Source organism: Plectropomus leopardus, chromosome 15, assembly GCF_026936395.1.
Source record: "Plectropomus leopardus strain MGB_pleo_1.0 chromosome 15, ASM2693639v1, whole genome shotgun sequence".
NCBI lineage: Eukaryota > Metazoa > Chordata > Actinopteri > Perciformes > Serranidae > Plectropomus > Plectropomus leopardus.
The window spans coordinates 9,321,967-9,342,189 of NC_142190.1; the positions used below are offsets into that span (position 1 = coordinate 9,321,967).

Consider the following 20,223-nt stretch of genomic DNA (forward strand, 5'->3'; position numbering starts at 1 on the left):
TTTAAGGGTCCAGGTATTGTGCATACTCACTAGCCTGGCATATTGGGAATGCAGCCATTAATTAATGTTATTAATTACTGCTATGCTACTACAGCATATACAAATTTGCATTGTAAAAAGTTTATCGTTATTCCAAACTTTACTATAATTTCTAACACATCAGCAATAAGGTATTTCTAAAATTATTCTCATAAGTTCTCTAAAAATAGTTGGTTTTTTTTTTCATTTTAATTATGTAGATGTTTTTTTCATTAACACTAAAGGTTTGGTGCACCAGCTCATGTGTTGCCCGGGCGGGCCAGAGTGGCATAAAGCTGATGAGTGAGGGAACAAAAGGAGAATCAGAGGGAAGGGGTGGCAGGTTTAGAGAAAAGAGAGGATGACTGCAGCTGGAGCTGAATAATGTAGGGTAATGTGATCTCATATTGCCACTGACTGCCACTGCAAACAAAAGGGCCAGGTTTCCACTGCACCTGGCCTGCTAACCTCAGATACTACGTGGAGAGGAGAGTGGCTGTGTTAACATGTTTCTGTGAACTCCATGGCACGTAAGTACACTATCAGCGGAAAAGCTTATGAATAACCTTATGAATAACATTCAAGTGTGTGATACAATAAATATTTCCTTGAGAAAACAGAAGTCTTTATATTCGACTGCAACCACAGAATAAAGGGAGCTTCTACTTTGTCCAACACTGAAATCATCAGAGTAAGGCATTATGCAGAAAGTGGAGCGCTATTATGAACTTCCTCCCCATGCTTTGCTGCTCAAAATGTGTTCACAGTGAACTCCGGTTTTACAGTTCAGTAGGTTTCCAATTTGCCGTTTATACCTGCACTAAAAGTCATCATGGTCCACAGTACCTCTCCTCTTGTGTTGCCTGCTCCCTCCCTTGCTTAACCCTTTGAAACCTGAGCAAATTGGTTAGATTTCTTTCAAAAACATAGGAGAAGGCAAAAAAGCAACTTACAAAGAAATGGCTCCCAAAAATTGCAAAAAAAATAGTTAAGAAGTTAAAAGAAAATTACCTAAAAAAGAGCAAAAAATAAAATTAAAAAAATAAGAAATCAAAAACAAGAAAATTACCTTGGAGAAAGTGCTGAAAACACTTTCTAGAGAATATCTTTTTTGGGATTATTTTCTAATAATTCTCCTTTCTTTTAAAAACTATTTTTTGGGGTTATTGTCCTGTCTCTTTTTGTCCTGTTGATACAGGTTTCAAAGGGTTAAGAACTGACTGTGTATTAATCCATTCAATCCTTTTCTGTGCTTTCTTGTACATTGAGATCTTTGCCTGGTGCCATGTTCCTAACACTTGTATCTCAGCAGAAAAAAACCTGCACCTTTCATTTTGTCTTCCTGTCCATTCTTACTGCATCTGTCCCTTTGCAACACTTACAATTCAAGGACATAAAAGAAAACAATACAGAATAAATTGTTGACATTTTTTCAAAGAAGGTAATCAATAATTATCAGCTTACTGTTCTCTCTCATTTCCCACCATTTACTCCCTTAGAGCCTGAACTCTAGTTATTCCTTTGAACTGACAAAATTGGATTGTATATAGACCACACAATAAATCACTGAAGTTTTCCACTCCTCTGCATAAACTTTGGGTTAGAGTTTGACTAATGCTACAGTTTTTAAGTGCTGGGACTTAGTCAAAAAATATCTGCCGTCCTACATACACAATTAAGTATTCAAACATGGAAAACAGCGCACGCTTGGGGTGCCTCAAAGGCATTCTCAATGTTGATGTAGATATTAAAAATAAGGTATGACGATTGCAAACCCCTGTTAAATCGACCTTTTGTAATGTGGAGTTGACATGATCGCTGGATTGTTGGTTTCAGAAACTTCGGTTTATCAGTGCACTAGTCTCTTACAGCCACCAGGGGATTAGCATGTTTGCACACTAATGCACTTCATATTATGTCTATTTTACCACCATCCACTTTCCAAAGCAACATTTTTTTTCATTTAAACATATTGCCTCTTCACCATATGCCAGGCAGCCTCAAGGTCCATTTCAATTAGTGCAGGCGGAAATGGGACTTGCAGAGAGTTGAAAATCACTTGATTGGGAATCCATGACAGTGAGCATCAGGTCTATTTTGTTGTTGCCACTTAGGCAATCATTAGGAGATAATGCAGCTTAAAGCATGGATTGATTTGAAAACAATGCACTACATTACAGCAAACACTAATAACGCATTACTGGCAGTACAGAGTACTATGAGAACACATGACTTATCACATTTCAGACAGTTCAGACACAAGTTTCAACTCCCTTTGAGCTGATTTACCATACTGGAATAAAAAGAAACTGCTGCCTAAAGGTGGGAAATTATGAATAATTAAAACTTGAAAAAGGCACTATGGTATGCTTTGAAAAAATGGTCAGAAGTCTCTTAATGTATAATGTGAAAATCACCCTTCAGTAGGACAAATTTTCTCGATTAATATATTATTCATTTGGACTATAAAATATAAAAAGAATAATAGCTATTACAATTTCCCAAAGTGAAAATTGACATATCAGAATTTCATTTTTGGTCCGACCAGTAGTTCAAAAACCAAATATATTCAGTTTAGTATTGTGGAATAGAAACAAAAAAAAAAACCTCACATTTTAAAAAACTGGAAGAAGTTAAGTTTTTTTTATTTTTTGCTTGAAAAATGACCTAAATGATTAAACAATCATCAAAATTATTGCAGATTAGGTCTGTCTTAATCGACTAATTGATTGGTGTATGCAGGATAGTATCTGCTTTCTTGGGGATGCACAACATACATGCACACCTGTGATGCGATTAATGCTAGCTTTACAAAGCAAAATACAACTACGATATATTGACTTTAGAATAGAAATAAGCCAAAACTGTATCAAACTGGTGTTGCTGTCACACATTGGACAACCCCATGAGATCCATGACAGTTGTAGTAAAACAGACGGTAATCCCACAGTGTTGATGAAGATCTGTGATGCTAATCGTTTGAGCACCAGCACTGCAGGACAGTGATTCCTTGCAGCAGCCAGTGCAGCGAGCTATGATCCATCACGACCAGCACTTCGTGCATTACATTCAGTTTTGATCTTAATTATTGGCCTTGACTGAAGACAACAAAACCTCATCAACACTGCCTCAATCTCTCCCTCATTTTTTCCACCATCCCTCCCTCCCTCTCCTCACCAGTGTGACAGGCAGCAGGATAGTGAGCAGGGCGATGTGATGCAACACCAGCAGGAACTCTCTGCGGACGAAGGAGTTTACTGTCCTCAGCGAATGTTGCTTATAGTCCTCGTGCCCTTTGACGCGGAAGCGGTGGTAGTGACTGAGGTACATGGCGAAGATGTCGTACGTCATGTAGGGCACACCGTACCAGATGACAAAGTAGGTGGCCAGCCAGTGCCTGAGGAAGAACAAACAAAATATAAGGGATTATGTTATTGTGTACTCATTTATCATACTGAGATTGCTAATTTAAGTCATGCCTCTGTGATAATGCCTCTGTGTATTGTTCGAGAGATATTTAACATTAGTAATGTTATGTTGTATAAGACATTGTCAACCTCTAAATTAACGTCTTTTGTCCTATGTCAGATTTTTCTCATCAGTCCTGATCAACACTTGGTGGTGAGGAAGACTCACAGAAGCAGCTTAGCTGGAAAAGCTCTCTTTCAGATAATTTACATTAGACATCACATTTATTATTTACTTGCCCAATCAGACAACTGCATGGAGAGATGAAAACAGAGGTTATTTGCTGCAGGTGAGCATTAATGTGATATCGACACGATATTCATGATGTTAGTGATAATGAAAATTCACCCCGATCTACTTATTGTGTTTTTTTAACACTATCTGCAAAAATATATAATGCTATCTCTAAATTGAGTTATGAAATCATACATGAGCCTGGCAGTCTCTTTTTATCAGCAATAACTTCTTTTATGACCAAAAGTTTATTGAATTTTAAATTTTTCAACATCATCTTCCCAAAGAAGACCATGCAGAAGAGAAAACAAAACAAAGGGAAATAGACAAAAGCACTAGTATACAATAAACAAAGGTAAATCAGAATAGAAGTATTACCATGACATGAAAAACAAAGAGTCAAATTTCAACCGCACCACTGCCAAGTGTCAACACATCATCACCAATATCAGCAATAACTTTCACATGAACAGTCCGTCTATCTGTGAGGATCACACAGAGGTGAAGTATGCACTAACCTGCTGGAGTCTGGAGGTGAAAAAAAATGGTTTGCAAACAGGTGCACCAGGCTTCATCTGACATATGGCTATCATTTTATTCATTTATTTATTTATATTACAATATGTCTTTTCCCAGTAGTGATAATTTTGTTTGTTCTTACTGCATAGAGACAGCTTGGATATTTATTTATTTATAATATCGTGACCTCAGATATCATGAAAAAAAAGGATTTTATAAAGAAATGTTTTTTTTTAATTAATCTTTATTTTAAGTCAGATCATTTGGATTCTCATTTTGACCAGAATCCAGCCCTTTAAACATTTATCAGTCTCACAAAAAGGCCATCTCACAGTCAATGATAGCTTAACGATTAAGTTGTAAGTAGAATTATCTCAGTATTTAGTGCTAGTAGACGCTGGAGTAGATGTAAACTTAATAACCTTTAGTTTCCGTTAAAGTAAACACACGCCAGAAACTCATTTAACCTATATGCCTTGCTTCTCTCACATAAGCACGCAAAGGCTTTAAGGCAGGCTTATGTAAGTACAGTATAATAAACAGCTTGGATGGCTGCAGCACTCTAATAAGCACCGATTACCGTGATGGTTAATTATGTGGACAGCACGAAGTAAAGCTGCAGGGCAGAGCTGAGCTACTGACCCCTGACCTCTGACTGGGCTCTTCAGCTCTTAAGGTCAGTGAATGGAGATTAAGAGCAGTAAGGCACAACAAACAGCTCTGGGGAGAATGAACTGAGAACCACAGAAAATACAGATGAACTGTTTAATGTAGTCTAAAGGAGCGACTGGGCAAAACAGGAAAGATAATACAGCTACCTGTTTATATGGCTATATAGCTTTGCAGATTTACGCAAATACAATTTTAGTACTGTCAAACATTACTGTGTTGAGCAGTTATATTTCTACAGGTGGCACTTTTTAAGGAACAATTCCAATTCAATGCAACTTTGGCAGTGTTTTTGTATTTTTAAGCAAAATTCCTATTGGAATTGACACTGTAATGACACTGTACACAACAACAACAACAACTGCTTAACATGAAATCATGGCAACATCACTAAAATGAAGCCGATGGGGCAGCAGTTTGCTTGAGTTTGATTGAGTCATCAGTTTGATAACCAATGCATAGGCCAAAGTTAGCTTGTATTAGAAATACTGGTATCGAGCTACAGTATGAGTTTAGAAACAATATCTGTGGTTACATGGACAATATTTCTTCAGTGTTATTGAAATAATTCTAAGAGATGCCGACTGAATTGTTTGGAAAATTAATAAAGTGATCATATCAGATGTGCGTTTACATGCCCGAATACAACTTTCTTGACTTGTGCATCTTATTTTTCAGAAATGTAACAGAATATTTTTTTTCAACTTTACTGAAATTTATTTAATTAATTCAATACATTAATTAAAGAAGAAGAAGAAGAAGAAAAAATAGCTCCACCTGGTTGATACATTTAGTAGTAGGTGACAAACCAGGTTATTTTCTGTAGCTAGACATACAGACTATCGACAGACGCTACAATTAACTGTTGTTCTTTAAACTCAAATGCAGGCTACTGCTACTGTTAGAGATAGAGGATTGTTATGTCCAGTGATCCCACAATACCTTGTAGCAACAACAATGTTACATGAGGTCACTTTTTCAAAATTTAAAGAACAAATTTACTAATCAGAGCACTCATATGAGAACGTAGCACTAGCAGAGCACTAAAAATTTGGGAATTTAGGAACTTTTATCTGTTAAAATCAGCACAGGAAGGCAGGTAGAAACAGCTGTTGTGGCATGTAGTGTGCGGCGCACACAGTCCCCACAACACCTGATGTTATTACAGCCACCTGAGGCAAACATGTGCATAAAGAATACATTTTAATCCAACCAGAGAGTTAAATTCGGACTAGGCATTTGTGTGGTTACTAGGCGCTAACATCTCCTACTGAATGATGATTAAAGGTTTACACTCTCAACTGACTGTGGTTGTTTAATTAGGCATTTTTATTCTGGTTGGGACATTATTCTGATTATTAGTGAAATGTTAGGGTCCATGTAAATGCATATAATGACAAATCTTATTTTTCAACACTAAAATATACTGCTTAGTACATATTTTGGTCACAATTTTAAAAAAGAAACATTTAAGGGATCCTTTACAAAAAAACTGATATCAAGAAAGTGAATATTGGCCAAAAAGTCTCAACTATAGATGCCAGTAACAGGGTAAAAAAGTGTCACGTGAGCACCTAAAATGTTGAGAGCAATACCATATAGTCTACAGAAAGTACAATGGGTCAAATTTCAACCAGAAAGTAAGTCTGTAGATTGTGATGTATGTTGTCATAACGTTGTTATAACTGACAGGAAACAAGGTGGGAAAAGGTCTAAGTTGTTATAAACCACAATTTTCCTTTAGGAGAGACGAGTGGAGCTGTTGGATGACGAGAGCACGAATACCAAAATCATCCTTGTGTTAGAATAGGGTAGAATATGATCCACACTACACATATGGACACGCAAACTCACTGGGTTGTATGAAATGCATTTTCCTCAGTATTGGGGGTTTTTCCACTGCAAAGCCCTGCAAAAGTTACTGCATCTGAAGCAATGAAGGCTAAATAAAGTGACAGATTGTGATGGAGTATTAGAGTATTCGTGGGTCTGACTCTGGAGCATGTGTCTGATAAGCTCCAGGCCGTGTGCACGTCACAGGACAGCAGAACTGAGCAGCGTTGTGGAGGAATTAAGCCCTGCGGGTGAAGGGGAGGGGCGGCAGAGATTAGCAGCCTGAAACTGGGCCTGCCCGAGTCTGGCCACTGACTCAGTGGGATTAATACGCTAGCATTAGCTTAGCGTCACACTTCCCTGAACTGCACGGGAAGGCTAATGCTATGCTAACACTAAATTGCTGCCAGGTGGCCGATGTAGGGGCAGAGCTTGGGTGAAAAGAATAGATTGTCCTTAAACAGAATATCAGGAAACTTCCCTTTTGCACCCAAATTGTACATAATGTATCAACTGTGGCCTGACTTGCTTGTGATGTATCTATGACATGAAGCAGTACAGTCACATCTGAAGAGTGCCAAGATCAAAACACTGTTGTAGCAACCTCTCTGGTACAGATATAGCACAGCGGTACAACTGTTTTATCTTCAAGGATATTAAGGGCAGCTTAAACCCTGGACCATCCTGGTGAAGGTACACTGGTAACCCTTTTTTTCCACCCTAGTGCAGCCATCATACTGTAAAGTAGGGCTAGGCGATATGGCTTTAAAATAATATTGCAATATTTTGAGGCTATATCACAGAACACAATACATATCTCCATATTTTTAAATGTTGTAATGTTAACTACTCAAATAAAGAGTTATTGAATGAACTGCAGTTACAATAAGGTTAAATAAAGTAGCTACTGTCATATGGTAAAGCTGAACACACTACTGTTATAATAACATTTAATAAAATATGGTTATAAGAAAGTTAAATGAAGTACTTTTAGAGTGAAATTTAAAAAATCAGCTTGGGACCCATAGTGCTTTTATTTTGAAGGACCTGGCTTGTCTTAGGCTGGAAGTGTCAATGTTTTTGCTTTGGACTTGATAAACAGATACTGCAGTGTATCTAACCATAAGGATTCATTCAAAAACAGCTCTCTAATTTATATATTGCAAAGATTTCCAAGTCGCACTGGTGTTCCATGAATGTGACTAAGTAGTCGTGATCGGAGCTCTGCAAATACAAACACACACCTCAGATGCTCACACTACCACCACTCCTATTTGTTAAGTTAAGACTGTTACTGCAGGGCTGTTAAACGTGGTGATTTATTCATTGTAAGCTGGAAACAAACTAAAAGCTCTCCAGTTCATATATTAATAGTGTTTGCAAATTGCAGTAGCGCTCCATGGTCACAAAAACTTAAAAGTCACAATCAGATCTGCAAAAGCCCTTCTTTGTGTGTGTGTCTGTGAGAGGTGGAGGGCCACAGAGGAGAGCTAGAAAACTGAAACTCTGGTAATTATAAACCTATGTAACATTTTATACCCTACTCGATGTTCACAATATAGTCATTTTATATATCACACGTGGAACAAGCCTCAATACCTCGAGTATATTCGACATATATCTCCCACGCCCCCTGTAGAGACTATAGTACTGACACAAATATACAAGAAAACTGGTAAATCATGTATAAAAACAATGTTTTTTAATTACAATTCACAACAGGAAGTGCAGTAATATACATAGACTAATAAACCTATGAAGGTGCGGGATGTTTTGATCTCTTAGTAGTTCTCTAAAAAGGAAAAACCAAGCAGATAGGGTCTTTTTTTTATAAAAGAAATACATCAAGTTTTGTCATGTGACACTGAACTGTGGCTCAGCCAATGCTTACAATGCATTCACACACACAGATACAAAGAGGTAGACTGTTTCTCGTCTCTCGGCTGTGTGTGCCGAGTGTGTAATTCGGGCTTAGACTGGGTTATTTTCTGACTTTACACAATTCTGAAGCATGAAAAGTAGTTCATTCTCAGGCTTTCATGATTTATTATTATTTTTTACATGAAAGTCCTGTTACCTTGTTAAAACTATATTGGTAATGATAAATTAAATAGCATAATAATAGTAATCATCATAGAACTTTTTTTTCCCCGATGGTTGTGATTATAGACTGACCTGTTACTTTCTGGCTACAGACTTTTTACTGTTTAATCTGATCTAACCAAAGAAGCACAACACACTTTGACCATGTTTGAATGACAAACATTCAAGACAAGATTCAAACTACTGACACGAAAGTCACAGGCCCATTTCTCTCTTTAGTTAAGAAAGTGAGAAAAACATAAAAAATAAACATAATAAAGAGAAAAGCTCTATTTTCACACATACTTTTTATTTATTTTATTCTTAAGATTCAGTATTGTTTTCTTTTACTTGAAATGTAGGCCTTACAGTCATTGTGCTAATTTTATTTATGGTCAAGATAAATATTTTTTCAATACAACATAAATGCATGTGTATGTTACAGGTATTCTACTTTGAAAATTTACAATATTTTTGAAATTATGTGGAAATTGACATTGTTGATTTTATTGACAGACGCAGAGGTCGAAAGCAATATAGACATTATAAGATTTGGATCTTTGCTGGGAGGAAATTTTAGTAACTGGACCTGTTTGAATAAGACAAACAACTATGGGTTTCCGTTTTAAGATGTAATGAATTTGGTTGGTAAAAAAAAGATATATCTGTATTTTAATCTACAACTAAATTAAAGTTTTTGATATGGGTGCAGGATAGAAAGCGTTAACACTGAGTGGAGAAATCAGTGGGCCCTAAGATGTATGGGTTACCACTATATTTTATGAAGGGGATTGATGACATGAAGTCTCACCTGTCATTAATGATGTTGCCCCGGCATGATGACACGACGATGACTCCTGCTGTGGTTGCCATGACGGCATGGATGGAGGACACCAGCCTGAGAAAGACACACGTAAAAAGATTGAGAGAGAAAGGCCATACAAAGTAAATCAAAACATTCATAAACATTTGTTATTTACATTCTGAGCAGCATCCAATAGAGCATTAGAGTATTTGTCTTGTGTTTTTAGCTAGCCATGGAAAGGGTTGATCCAATATTAGCAGGCTAACATGCGAAAATAAGATGGTGAACATGGTAAACATTATACCTGCTAAGGTGCAGTCTCACAAAACAGATGTTAAATAAATCATATATGATTCATTTGCCTCTCCGTGTGACTGATAGCTCTACAAGCAGAGTAAAACCTGATAAAACTAGGTCGAGTTTTGGAAAAAAAAAAGTGTCCCTTCAGGTGAACTCAAGCAGTCAGACCTTCAAGTTCAGGGCACCATCATGGGATTAGCAGTGCTTGGCCTCGACTTTCCTCGTCTATAAACAGACCTGTGACATAGGAGAACTTGCTACATCTCTATTTGAAGTCCCACTGTGTGAGGTGGCGTAAGGCATACACAACATTCACAGGCGTCGCACCTATCTTAAAGGGATACTCACATGGTCTGTTAATAGTAACTTAAAAAAAGGTTACTGACTGTGATGTTTTATGTCTGTACTAGAAAGAAAACCACGATGAATGTTAGTTTACAGTCAAAAAGATGCCGATTATTTTCTCCAACGGTTCAACAGAGTTAATTTCTGGCCATTTTAAAACAGGACGCTGGATTATATCACCAATTTGTTCAAACTATGAATGGCCGCTTTTGCTCAGACAAGCTCTCTCCCTGGCCGTTCTCCAACTTGGCAGCACTGACAGTAAGCTGCTTTGAAATCAGAAAACATGTAATTTATTCCCCAACACTCGCTGCGGCTATAATAGACAGTCGCCCCTTTAACACACCAGTGTGTTTTAATGTCTCAGCTTTTCACAGCACCTCGTGGGGCTGCTTTACATCACCACCGACTCATCACCACCTACAGCAGTGAATGGAGACAAACACGGGTTACCTTCTGAAACTGCACCAAGTCCGACAGTTACTCAGCTTGTTATAGATGAGAGGCTTGTGTGTGCCAGGAAGAAAACTCGATTTGAATTTAAACATTTTCTTGTGGTTTGTAGGCCTTGTTTAGGATTAATCGTGTGCTAAGAAGATTTGAGCAGGGGGAATATCAACTCCCTTTGCCAACAGAAATGAATCATATATGCATTAATACCACCATAGGATGGTACTCCTGGAGCTACACTTTTCCAAATAAAAAAAGGATTATGAAAAGAATTGTGGGGGTATGAAGGTCTAGATGCAGTAAAAAGTCAGAAATATAATCATTTTCAAAGATTATTGTCCTCAAATTCTACAGGTTGGACCGCTATGATATTTGGCTTGGATATTAACTGCCCTCAGAGGATGATTCCTAAAATTATAGCTGACCTTGCCTCTCCATACATCATCAGGCATGCTTTCTCAAAAACAAATGAATATCCTTGAATTGTCAGAATTATCTTTTGCACACAAAAATCATCAAGATGTCCAGTTTAGCCAGTTTCTGCTCCCCAGAGGAAGCACCTTTCCTATTTTGGGCACTTTACAGTCTGTCCTTTAGTTTACTTAAGGTGTATTCAGACCAAACAATCTGGGGACTCCCTGAGAGTCAAAGGATTTTTTTTTCCTGTTTGTTTAGCACCACTAGTACAAGAAGAAATGCAGATGTGACATAAGACTTTCAGCTATTAGTATAGCAAAGTTATGCTATCAAACTCTGATAAGTCAAAAACGTGTTGTATTTCACTGTCGCATATATGCACTGTAAAAACTGGACTTCATAGTCGACCCATTTATCTGAGCTTTCTTTGTGTTTGTTTCCTTTACAGCCTCCTGTTTGGGTTGTGTTGTGTTGTCTGGTTTTGACACATCTTACAGATTTTAAAAATCTTTTTTTTTGCATTGGCTTATGTGTTCGGCTAATCACTGCACACACCGATGACACTCTTGTGCTGGGTGAATACGTACACTAAAAAAGGAGCAATAAAAAGTCCCTCAAAACACTGTTAGTTATATGATCCAAAACAGACAATAGGGGTGTCAGACCTGATGTGAAATAGACCTGAGGATAATTACAAACAAACAGACCCAAACAGCCAAACAGCAACACTTGCAGTAGCACAATGTCCAATCAAACACCATCTGAGGTCAAAATGAGCAGTAAGACGCATCGTTTTTCCTGTACTTCACAGTATACACCACGTGATCAGATCCTACAGCCCGTCCCCATGGAGCAATTCAGGTATTTGACATTTTGTCACAAAGCCCAGACTCCAGCCATCAGGACCTAATGCAGATCTGATTCCAGTCAATGTTATTTGGACCCAGCCTGACTCAGGTCTCAGCTGGTAGGAACCGAGACGACCCGTGAATTCCCCTCGCGCAAGAAAAGCTTAAGACTTTTAGTCCTGCTGTAAATAATGACCAGTTCTACAAGGGCAATAAAGGCTGCTTTCTTTCTCTTTTTTTAACGAGTAAATCGTGTGTTGCAAATGGCGAGATTGAGAAACAAAGAGTGTATTTATGCGGCTTCCTGCCTGAACCTGCTGTCACCTCGCACCAATCTCCATGGGAATGCGGCCATGACACCGGCATCGGCAAGGCAACGAAGGCCATGTGACCAGCAACTACAAAACCACAGGCCTGAGCTGGAAAAGACTGACTGGCCTCTCTCTCTCTCTCCATCCCCTACAAACTCTCACACACACACACACACACATTTTACCCCCACGCCTCGCTGCCTTCTAGGGCTGTATGGTCGCATACTCTATCACAAGACCCAGATTTTACACAGCCCATTCATTGTGTGTCCGCCAATAACCCCCTCTCTCTCTGCTGATGAAAGGTTGAGGTTGATGGGGTGAGTAGCGTGTGGAGGGGAAAAAGGGAAGAATGCGTCGCTGCCTTGTTCGGCAATGTTGTCTTTTCTTTCCTGCTGTGTCAGGCCGGCGAATAACCTCGGCTTTCCTTTCACACTACAACCAAGTCTTCCTCCTGACTGTTTCGTTATACACGGACGACTTGCTCTTTCATGTTCTGTCACACGCACAGTGTCTGACAGTCAGGAGTGGTGTTTTTTTTTTTTGCTCCTCCAGTAAATGGGCTACGTAATCTGTAGTTGCATTGGTGCTGCAGCAGGGCGAAAGAAAAAGTGACAGCAGAGGCAAAAACTGCAAACAGGGTAAAGTGCATTTCACGGCAAGAAGGAACTCTATCAAGGCCGCTCAATCGAACAAATGGATGCAGCTGCATCACTAACTGCATTGTTCCTTAACCACTTTGTTAGAAGTGGAAACACAAATCAATAAGACAAATAACAGAAAAAGATCTTCATACTTTCACTAATCGATTCATTGTTTAAAAACCAGCTGGTTCCTATATGACATCCTTCTAAATTTGTTTAATCCTTTGAAACATGAGCAAATTGATTTCTTTCAAAAACAAAAGAAGAAGGCAATGAGCAATACAAGAAGAAATGACCTCAAAATAAGTAAAAAGTCTGAAAAAAATTACCTGAAAAGGAAAAGGTGCTTAAGAATGTATAATGCTCTACCATAATTTTAAATAAGTAATTATGATAATTAGCTATAACATGCTATATTAGCTATGACAGTGGTCATCATAAGGCAAACAACCATAACCATAAGAAAAAAATAGCTTTTAAAAAGGTATCAATTCTTTTAAATTTATTAAAAAACACTTTCCTCTTGTATTTTAGCACACCATTGTATAATTTAATTCAATTTCGCAATGGCAAATATTAGATCTGATAAATGTACTGTTTAAAGTTCAGATTTTCGGAGGCGATTATTATTTACGCCGAGCATAAGCCTTGAGGGGGGTCACATGTTTGGTCATGATGTGTCTCTCCGCAGCTAATCTCACATACTACTGGAACAATCAGCCCAATTTTTGTGCACACATTTTTCCTTTTATGCACGAGGACCTCTCGTGGTTTTGTAGATTTACAATTGTTGACAAGCCTGTTTTACAGACTGTTTTATACCCTCAGTATATGCTGACTCCTCACTCGCTCAACAGCAGAGGCTTTCCGGAAATCAGCTCGGCTAAAAACAAGCCTTGCCATCAGTAGTTGGTGCTTTTACCATATCTAAGTAAACAGGCTATGTAGCCTAATTTAATGTTTTGGGGTTGTTTTTGTCCATTTAAATCATGTTAATTGTTGTTATTTCCTAATTTGTTGAGCTGTAGCCTTCAGACAAAGTTAAAAGTCCAGTTATGAGTAGGGGTGTAAATCAACAGAGGCCCAACGATGTAATTTTTTTCAGGCTACATAAGTCACAACACAGTATCGTTGCCATTTTAAACATCTAACGCTAAAATATACTGTGATTTATTAAGATTTATTACCTTTTTTCAACTGTAAATTATGTGTCCAAAGGAAAACTTTGTCACCATTTGTGTTATCTAATAAGATTTAGTTTTCAGTCTGTTCATACCAATTTTATTTCACAGCAGCAAAATGTTCTAGTGGCCTGAAAAAACAATTTAATATATTATTCTCAAAGGCTACCAAACGTTTTATGATATTAACAATTCAAAGATTAAAAAAAAAAAAACAAACTAGTATTGCAATACTATGCTGTATTGATTTTTTCCCACGACCCTTGTAATGAGAGATGTATCAAAAATTTGTGGCTGTGTTTTAGTTATCAAAAATACATACAATCTCATAATCTTATTGTATCTATATTTCACATATCATGAGAAATCGATCTGTCCTGCGCTACATGCAGTAGCTCTGTCAATAACAGGCGAGGTGTGTATTTTTATGACTTTCAAGCATGCTTCTGGGACAGGCTGTGTCACGTCTGCTGGAATCACAAGAATTGACTGGAGCGGTCGCGATCAGTTGAGTCGAACACCTGGCAGAGATCGGCCCTCTACTGAGTGCACTTTTTTAGTTTAAAATGACGTCACCATAGTGTTAACTGTACCTATGACTTTATCCACTGCTCTTTGTGTATGGGGAAGGCAAATTAGTTAGTACAAATAGCACGTATATATTAAGTTACACTGAACAGTTTATGCCTACTTTACTGTGTTCTTGAAGTAATATAGATTTGTGTCTACTTAAGGTGTTCGGCTGGTGACCCATTAACCCTTTGAAACCTGAGCAAATTGGCTCAATTTCTTTTAAAAACATGGAGAGAAGGTAATGAGCAACTTATGAAGAACTTACAAAAAAAGTTGCAGGAAATTAGTAAAAAGTTACCAAAAGAATTTATTGAAAATAAACAACAAAAAATGGGAAAAAAAAAGAAAAGGAAATGACCTGAAAATGTGCTTTAAAATAATAATTATTACATACCATAATTTCAAATATGTGATCATAACAATATTGAGTATAGTTTTCTAGATTTAAAAAAAAATATATATATAATTATGTAAAAATATATCAAAATTATATCTACAAATTCTCTTTCGGGACATTTGTCATAAATTGCTCACTGCCTTTTCCCCCACGATTTTGGAGAATAAATCAAACCATTTTGCTGAGGGTTCAATGGTTTAAATACTCATGAAAGGTTTCGAAATGCAGGACATGAAAAGTGATGTCGATTCAGGTTTCGAAGGGTTAAGAGCACTGCTGCTGTGTGAAATTTAAAAGGCATATTGTGGCCGAAAGACTCTTAAGCCGAGTGTGCCAGCTGATGTTGAACATTATAATCCCTCCTGAAGTCAAGTGTTGTTGTTAGAACGAGGCTAGAGATGCACCTGGTAGGATATGAGATCCTGTTAGCTGATTTTATATATTTGGTGTTAGGCAGTCATCCTGCTGGCAGGTTTTCATATTTGATGTTAAGCTCTGATTGCTGTCGTGTTTCAGCACTCTGAGAGATCACCTGTCAATCACGTAATGCGGTCAGTGCTGTTACATCTTTCTGTCCGCTCAGACATGATGGTAATCACTGCTGACACTCATTACCCACTTCTCTCTTTTACAGACACGCTGGACACATATGGGGAAGTTCACCCTGTGTGGCAGACGTACAAAGACTGAGATGACAGTCTGAAGTGTCCTAAGACGACGATACGCAGCCTGCTCTGTTTGGGGGGCACTTTTTCAAAATGACAGGAGGCCAGGAGCCAGACGCAGCAGCCCCATACATGTTTCTAGGATTTTAGGACATCTTTTAAGGATTTAAAGACAATTCAGGAAATTTCTAGAATTTTAGGACATTTCTTGAATTTAAAGATGTTTCTAGGACTTAAGGATGTTTCTAGGATTTTAGGACATTTCTGGAAGTTCAGGACGCTTCTAGGGTTTAATGACGTTTCAAGGATTATAGGAAGTTTCTGGGATTTTAGGACATTTCTGGGATTTTAGGACACTGGGATTTCAGGACATTTGGGGCTTAGCTAGAACCTCTGTCAGGGGTGCGGGGGGTCCTCCTCTGGATTTTTTTTTATAAACAAGCTACATTTTGATGCTATTTTATGCAGTCTAGCTCCTTATGCATACTAGAAGTACAAAAGCAGTTCCTAGTGTGAATCACTTCACTTTTATTGTGAATCAAAAAATAGCTGGGGGGCCACCCAGCACCCTATAGGGGGTTAGATTTGGCCCACAGGCCACAAATTGAGTATCACTGTCCTAAGACATACAGTACTATGCTGATGTATGATTAATCATTTTAGTCATTTTTCAAGCACAAATGCAAACTGTAAAGTAGGTCCTTCTTATGAGAATTTACTGATTTTCTTTATTTCATCTGATAGTAAACTGAGTGTTGGGGTTGTGAACTGTTAAAAAAAACATTTTCTTTATTGAAAAAGTTGCTTTGCAGCCCTACAGATGATAAACCCTAACATCGAGTCCTTTCCTTTACACCATATCATATTTTTTTCCCCATGAGTGGTAAAAATATCTATGTTTTCTACCCTTTTTTAATCTTTTTAACATCTTTGTTTTGAGCATTATAGTTTCATAGATACATACATTTTAGTGAAGTGAAATTAAGAACAGACTTGCCATGCTGCCTCTCAACAACAAAGTGTGAGTGGATTATCGTTTTCTGTGCTGTTTTGAGGATTATTCTCACCTCTTATTCTAAAGCTCTTTGTTATTATAATGGTTATGCTTTAAACTTAGATTAGAATGTTGTTTACAAGTTTTTATACTAGTGAAAAAATAAACACAGTCACTTTGTAGTTAGAAGAAATGTCAACAACTAGACATATTATTTTAGTAAAGGTGAAACCTGGTGAATTTCCTGACACTGCTCCACCAAAACCAAACACTTGAACATGATCTGAGCTTGGGACCACTGTTGCAGAGCGGATACGGCAGATATGAGAGGCTGGTTAAGTCGTGAACAAGCAGTGCGATATCCCCTGAGGCGTGGACGCTTGTAAGAACATTTTCCGTTAGATGAGCATTAGTAAATTAGTAGAAGCGTGATTCGGGAGTAGGGTTCAGTGTTTTCCAGTGCATAGCTAACTCAGCAGTCGACCCTGACCGGCGCTCAGAGGAGGATTAGCAGGAGTGACAGTGTACAAATGAGCATTGAACTGAGCTGTGCACATGTGAGCGAGTCACACTGACCCACACACACTAACTATAGTCATCATTACTAGTTTGCCACGAGATGTAAAAGTTACTGAAGAGGCTGCAGATCAAATGACTTTGTGTATAAAATTACATGGATCAAGCTTGATTGTTCACATGTAATAAGATGTCTCACACCTCCTTTTTGGACCACTTACAAGGCCACTGGTGGATGCAAGTTTTAATGATCTCCCGGGCTACTTAGGAACTGTTCTTTATTTATCAAAAGAGGAGGGTAAAAGGGCGCAACTTTTTTTCTTTTTTCTTGACCCTCTCCCAAGTCTCGGGGAAAATGCAATGACCATCACTCCACCATAAATTAGTTGTTAGATTTTAAAAATTGCCCCTCTGATGTTTGTCAGTGAAAAGTTGAGGCAAAATCTCAGAGTTAAAAACAGCCTTGTTTTCACTTGTCATGCATGCTGGTTAGTTAATGCAAATGGTTTACTTTTGGCAAAATTTCAGTTGAGACATTTAAAATATAGTGAATTTGATGAAATATCTCCATTTTAAGCTTAGATTTTTTATATTTTTTTCTGACAATAGAGTTTGTCCCACATAATATGTTCAAGAACCATTGGAAATTTGAAAATACAGTGAAAGTTTCTGTTTTATGGTCTTTGTTTATGATAAATAGTGTATATTTGATGATTTTTATCACTTTGAATCCAGAGGAAATTGGCTTGTTTTCTTCCAAAAGCATGGGAAGAAAGTTATTAATGACTTAGGTTATGGCCCAAAAATTAAGATATTAATAAAAAGTCAAAAGAAAATTACGTGAAAATAAATTAAAAATATAGAATAAAAAGAGAGATACAAAAGCAAGGAGAAAAAAAACAAAATTGGCCCAAAAAAGAAGTGCTACAAATTATTCATACATTTTTTCATGTAACGTAATTTTGAATATAAATTTATGAATATAGTTTTCTCTACTTTTTCACCATATTTTTTGAAGAAAACTTTTTGGTAATTTCCTTGTCATGTTTTACTTATTTCATGCCATTTGTGGCACATTTCTTGTCAAGTTGCTCATTGCCATTTTCCCCATGTTTGAAAAAGAAATCACACCAATTAATTAAGTTTTCAAAGGTTTAAATGTTTGTGAAAGGCCTCTGAAGGCAGCACAACACAACTTAACTTTATCCAGGTTTCAAACAGTTACTAAAAACATGCCTTCAGATCACAAGGCATATTAGTTTAAAGAAGAGGTAAAAGAAATATGAAATACAGCCATTTTGAGTTGTATGTAGGGTTGTTATGAGATTTTCACAATACAATAACAAGAATCTCAGAAAATATTGCATGTTCACAGTATCACAGAGTTAAAAAAAAAAGTATTATCAGTCGGGGTTACTCTTCATAGAAAAAACAGAAGGGTTAGTTTTGGTTAAACATATGTTTTATCACTATAATTAAGACTTGAAACCATTTTTTAATATAAGTATATGCAAATAAAATAACGGGGTGATTTTCTATTCGGGTGCATTTTTTTTTCCAATATTGTGGTTAAGCAAACGTACACATTATAATAACCGTCAACTTCATATCACAGTATACCCTGTAAACTGTATATCGCTGCAACCCTTGTTGTAGGCCATTCCTCTAGGCCAAAATATAAAACATAATTACATCCCCAGTGCTTAAAAAATATTTGACATGCCTCCCCCTTTTTGCAGCACCCCCTCCCCTCTCATAAATAACGAACAGTCCCTTAATGCATGTGAACCACGATAAAATCATGCACGGTGGTAGAACTTTTGAATACCAACACAATATGATCCTTTTATACACAATATACACAGAAAAACGTTTAACTGCACGTCCACGAAGCCTCAATATGCACATGTACTTTTGGTACTTCTATAGTATGTCTACAGCATTTATATATTCCTACAGGGACCCATACTTTTACTGTGATATCTGCAAATCATCATTGTAGGGATTACTTTGCTCATTTTGCACAGCAGCGATAACACTAAATCAAAAACAAAAGAAGTAAAATAGCAACTACAGAAAATCTGCAATTCAATTTCGGTAACAATGATCTTAAAAACGTTGCATAAAAAAAGAAAATACATCAAGAAGCAAGCTAACTGAATGGGGGGAACCGTTACTAGCGCGAGCCTGCAAACAAGGTCAAATGCTACACATTAGCTTACTGTTAAGTGATATTTCGGCAGTGTGTGTGGTAAAATAAGAGATGAAATTAGCTAGTTTACCTCTCGCTGACCAGTACCACGTCGGCATCGCTCCAGTGTTTGAACACACACGGCAGGATTCTCCTGAAGGCGAAGAAGAGACCGGGGAAAACTACGGCGCCACAAGCTAAAACTTGCAACATCCTGCCTTTATTTTCCTCTAAACCTGCCCGGAGACCTGACTCTCTCCCCACCGCGAGTTTCGCCCGGTTACACGCGGCGATGAGGCATTTTAGTGCGGGCCGGGGGGTCGGTGTTTTTTCACCGGGAACAGTCCACCATCCGCACACACACACTCACGCTCCGCTGAGGCTCAGCAGCAGCACCACTGTCGAGTTACAGGCGAGGAAACACACACTGGACCTTCCCACAGCGACTGTCAAAATAAAAGTCTTGACCCGGCGCCGGAATATAAAGGTGGCACTTCCGGTGAGGAGTTTCACAAGAAAGACTTTTTTTTTTTTTCCAAATTTCCAAAATTAACAAACAAACGTGGCAACATGAAATTCACAGCGTCACCATAAAGTGTTGTCAAAGGGAACAGCACTACTTGATAAAAAAGTGAATAAATACATAAACAAAAGAATAGATATATCAGAATCAGAAAAAGATTTATTGCCAGGTATAGTTAACACAATACGAGGAATTTGTTCTGGTGGGTTGGTGCAACATAAATATAGGGGAAAAAAACAG

General features: G+C 37.7%; 1 protein-coding gene across 1 annotated transcript in view; it reads right to left on the bottom strand.

Annotated features, from left to right (window-relative positions):
* tlcd3a (TLC domain containing 3A) overlaps window positions 1–19,899 on the bottom strand; it is a 35,264-nt gene extending 15,365 nt beyond the window's left edge. Inside the window, exons 1-3 of the mRNA XM_042499283.2 lie at window positions 19,552–19,899; window positions 9,635–9,721; window positions 3,196–3,415 (exon numbers count right to left, since the gene is read on the bottom strand). Of these exons, the coding sequence (XP_042355217.1) occupies window positions 3,196–3,415; window positions 9,635–9,721; window positions 19,552–19,673 (429 nt within the window). The 5' untranslated portion in view covers window positions 19,674–19,899. The remainder of the gene's footprint in view (window positions 1–3,195; window positions 3,416–9,634; window positions 9,722–19,551) is intronic.
* Between the last annotated feature and the right edge of the window lie 324 nt (window positions 19,900–20,223).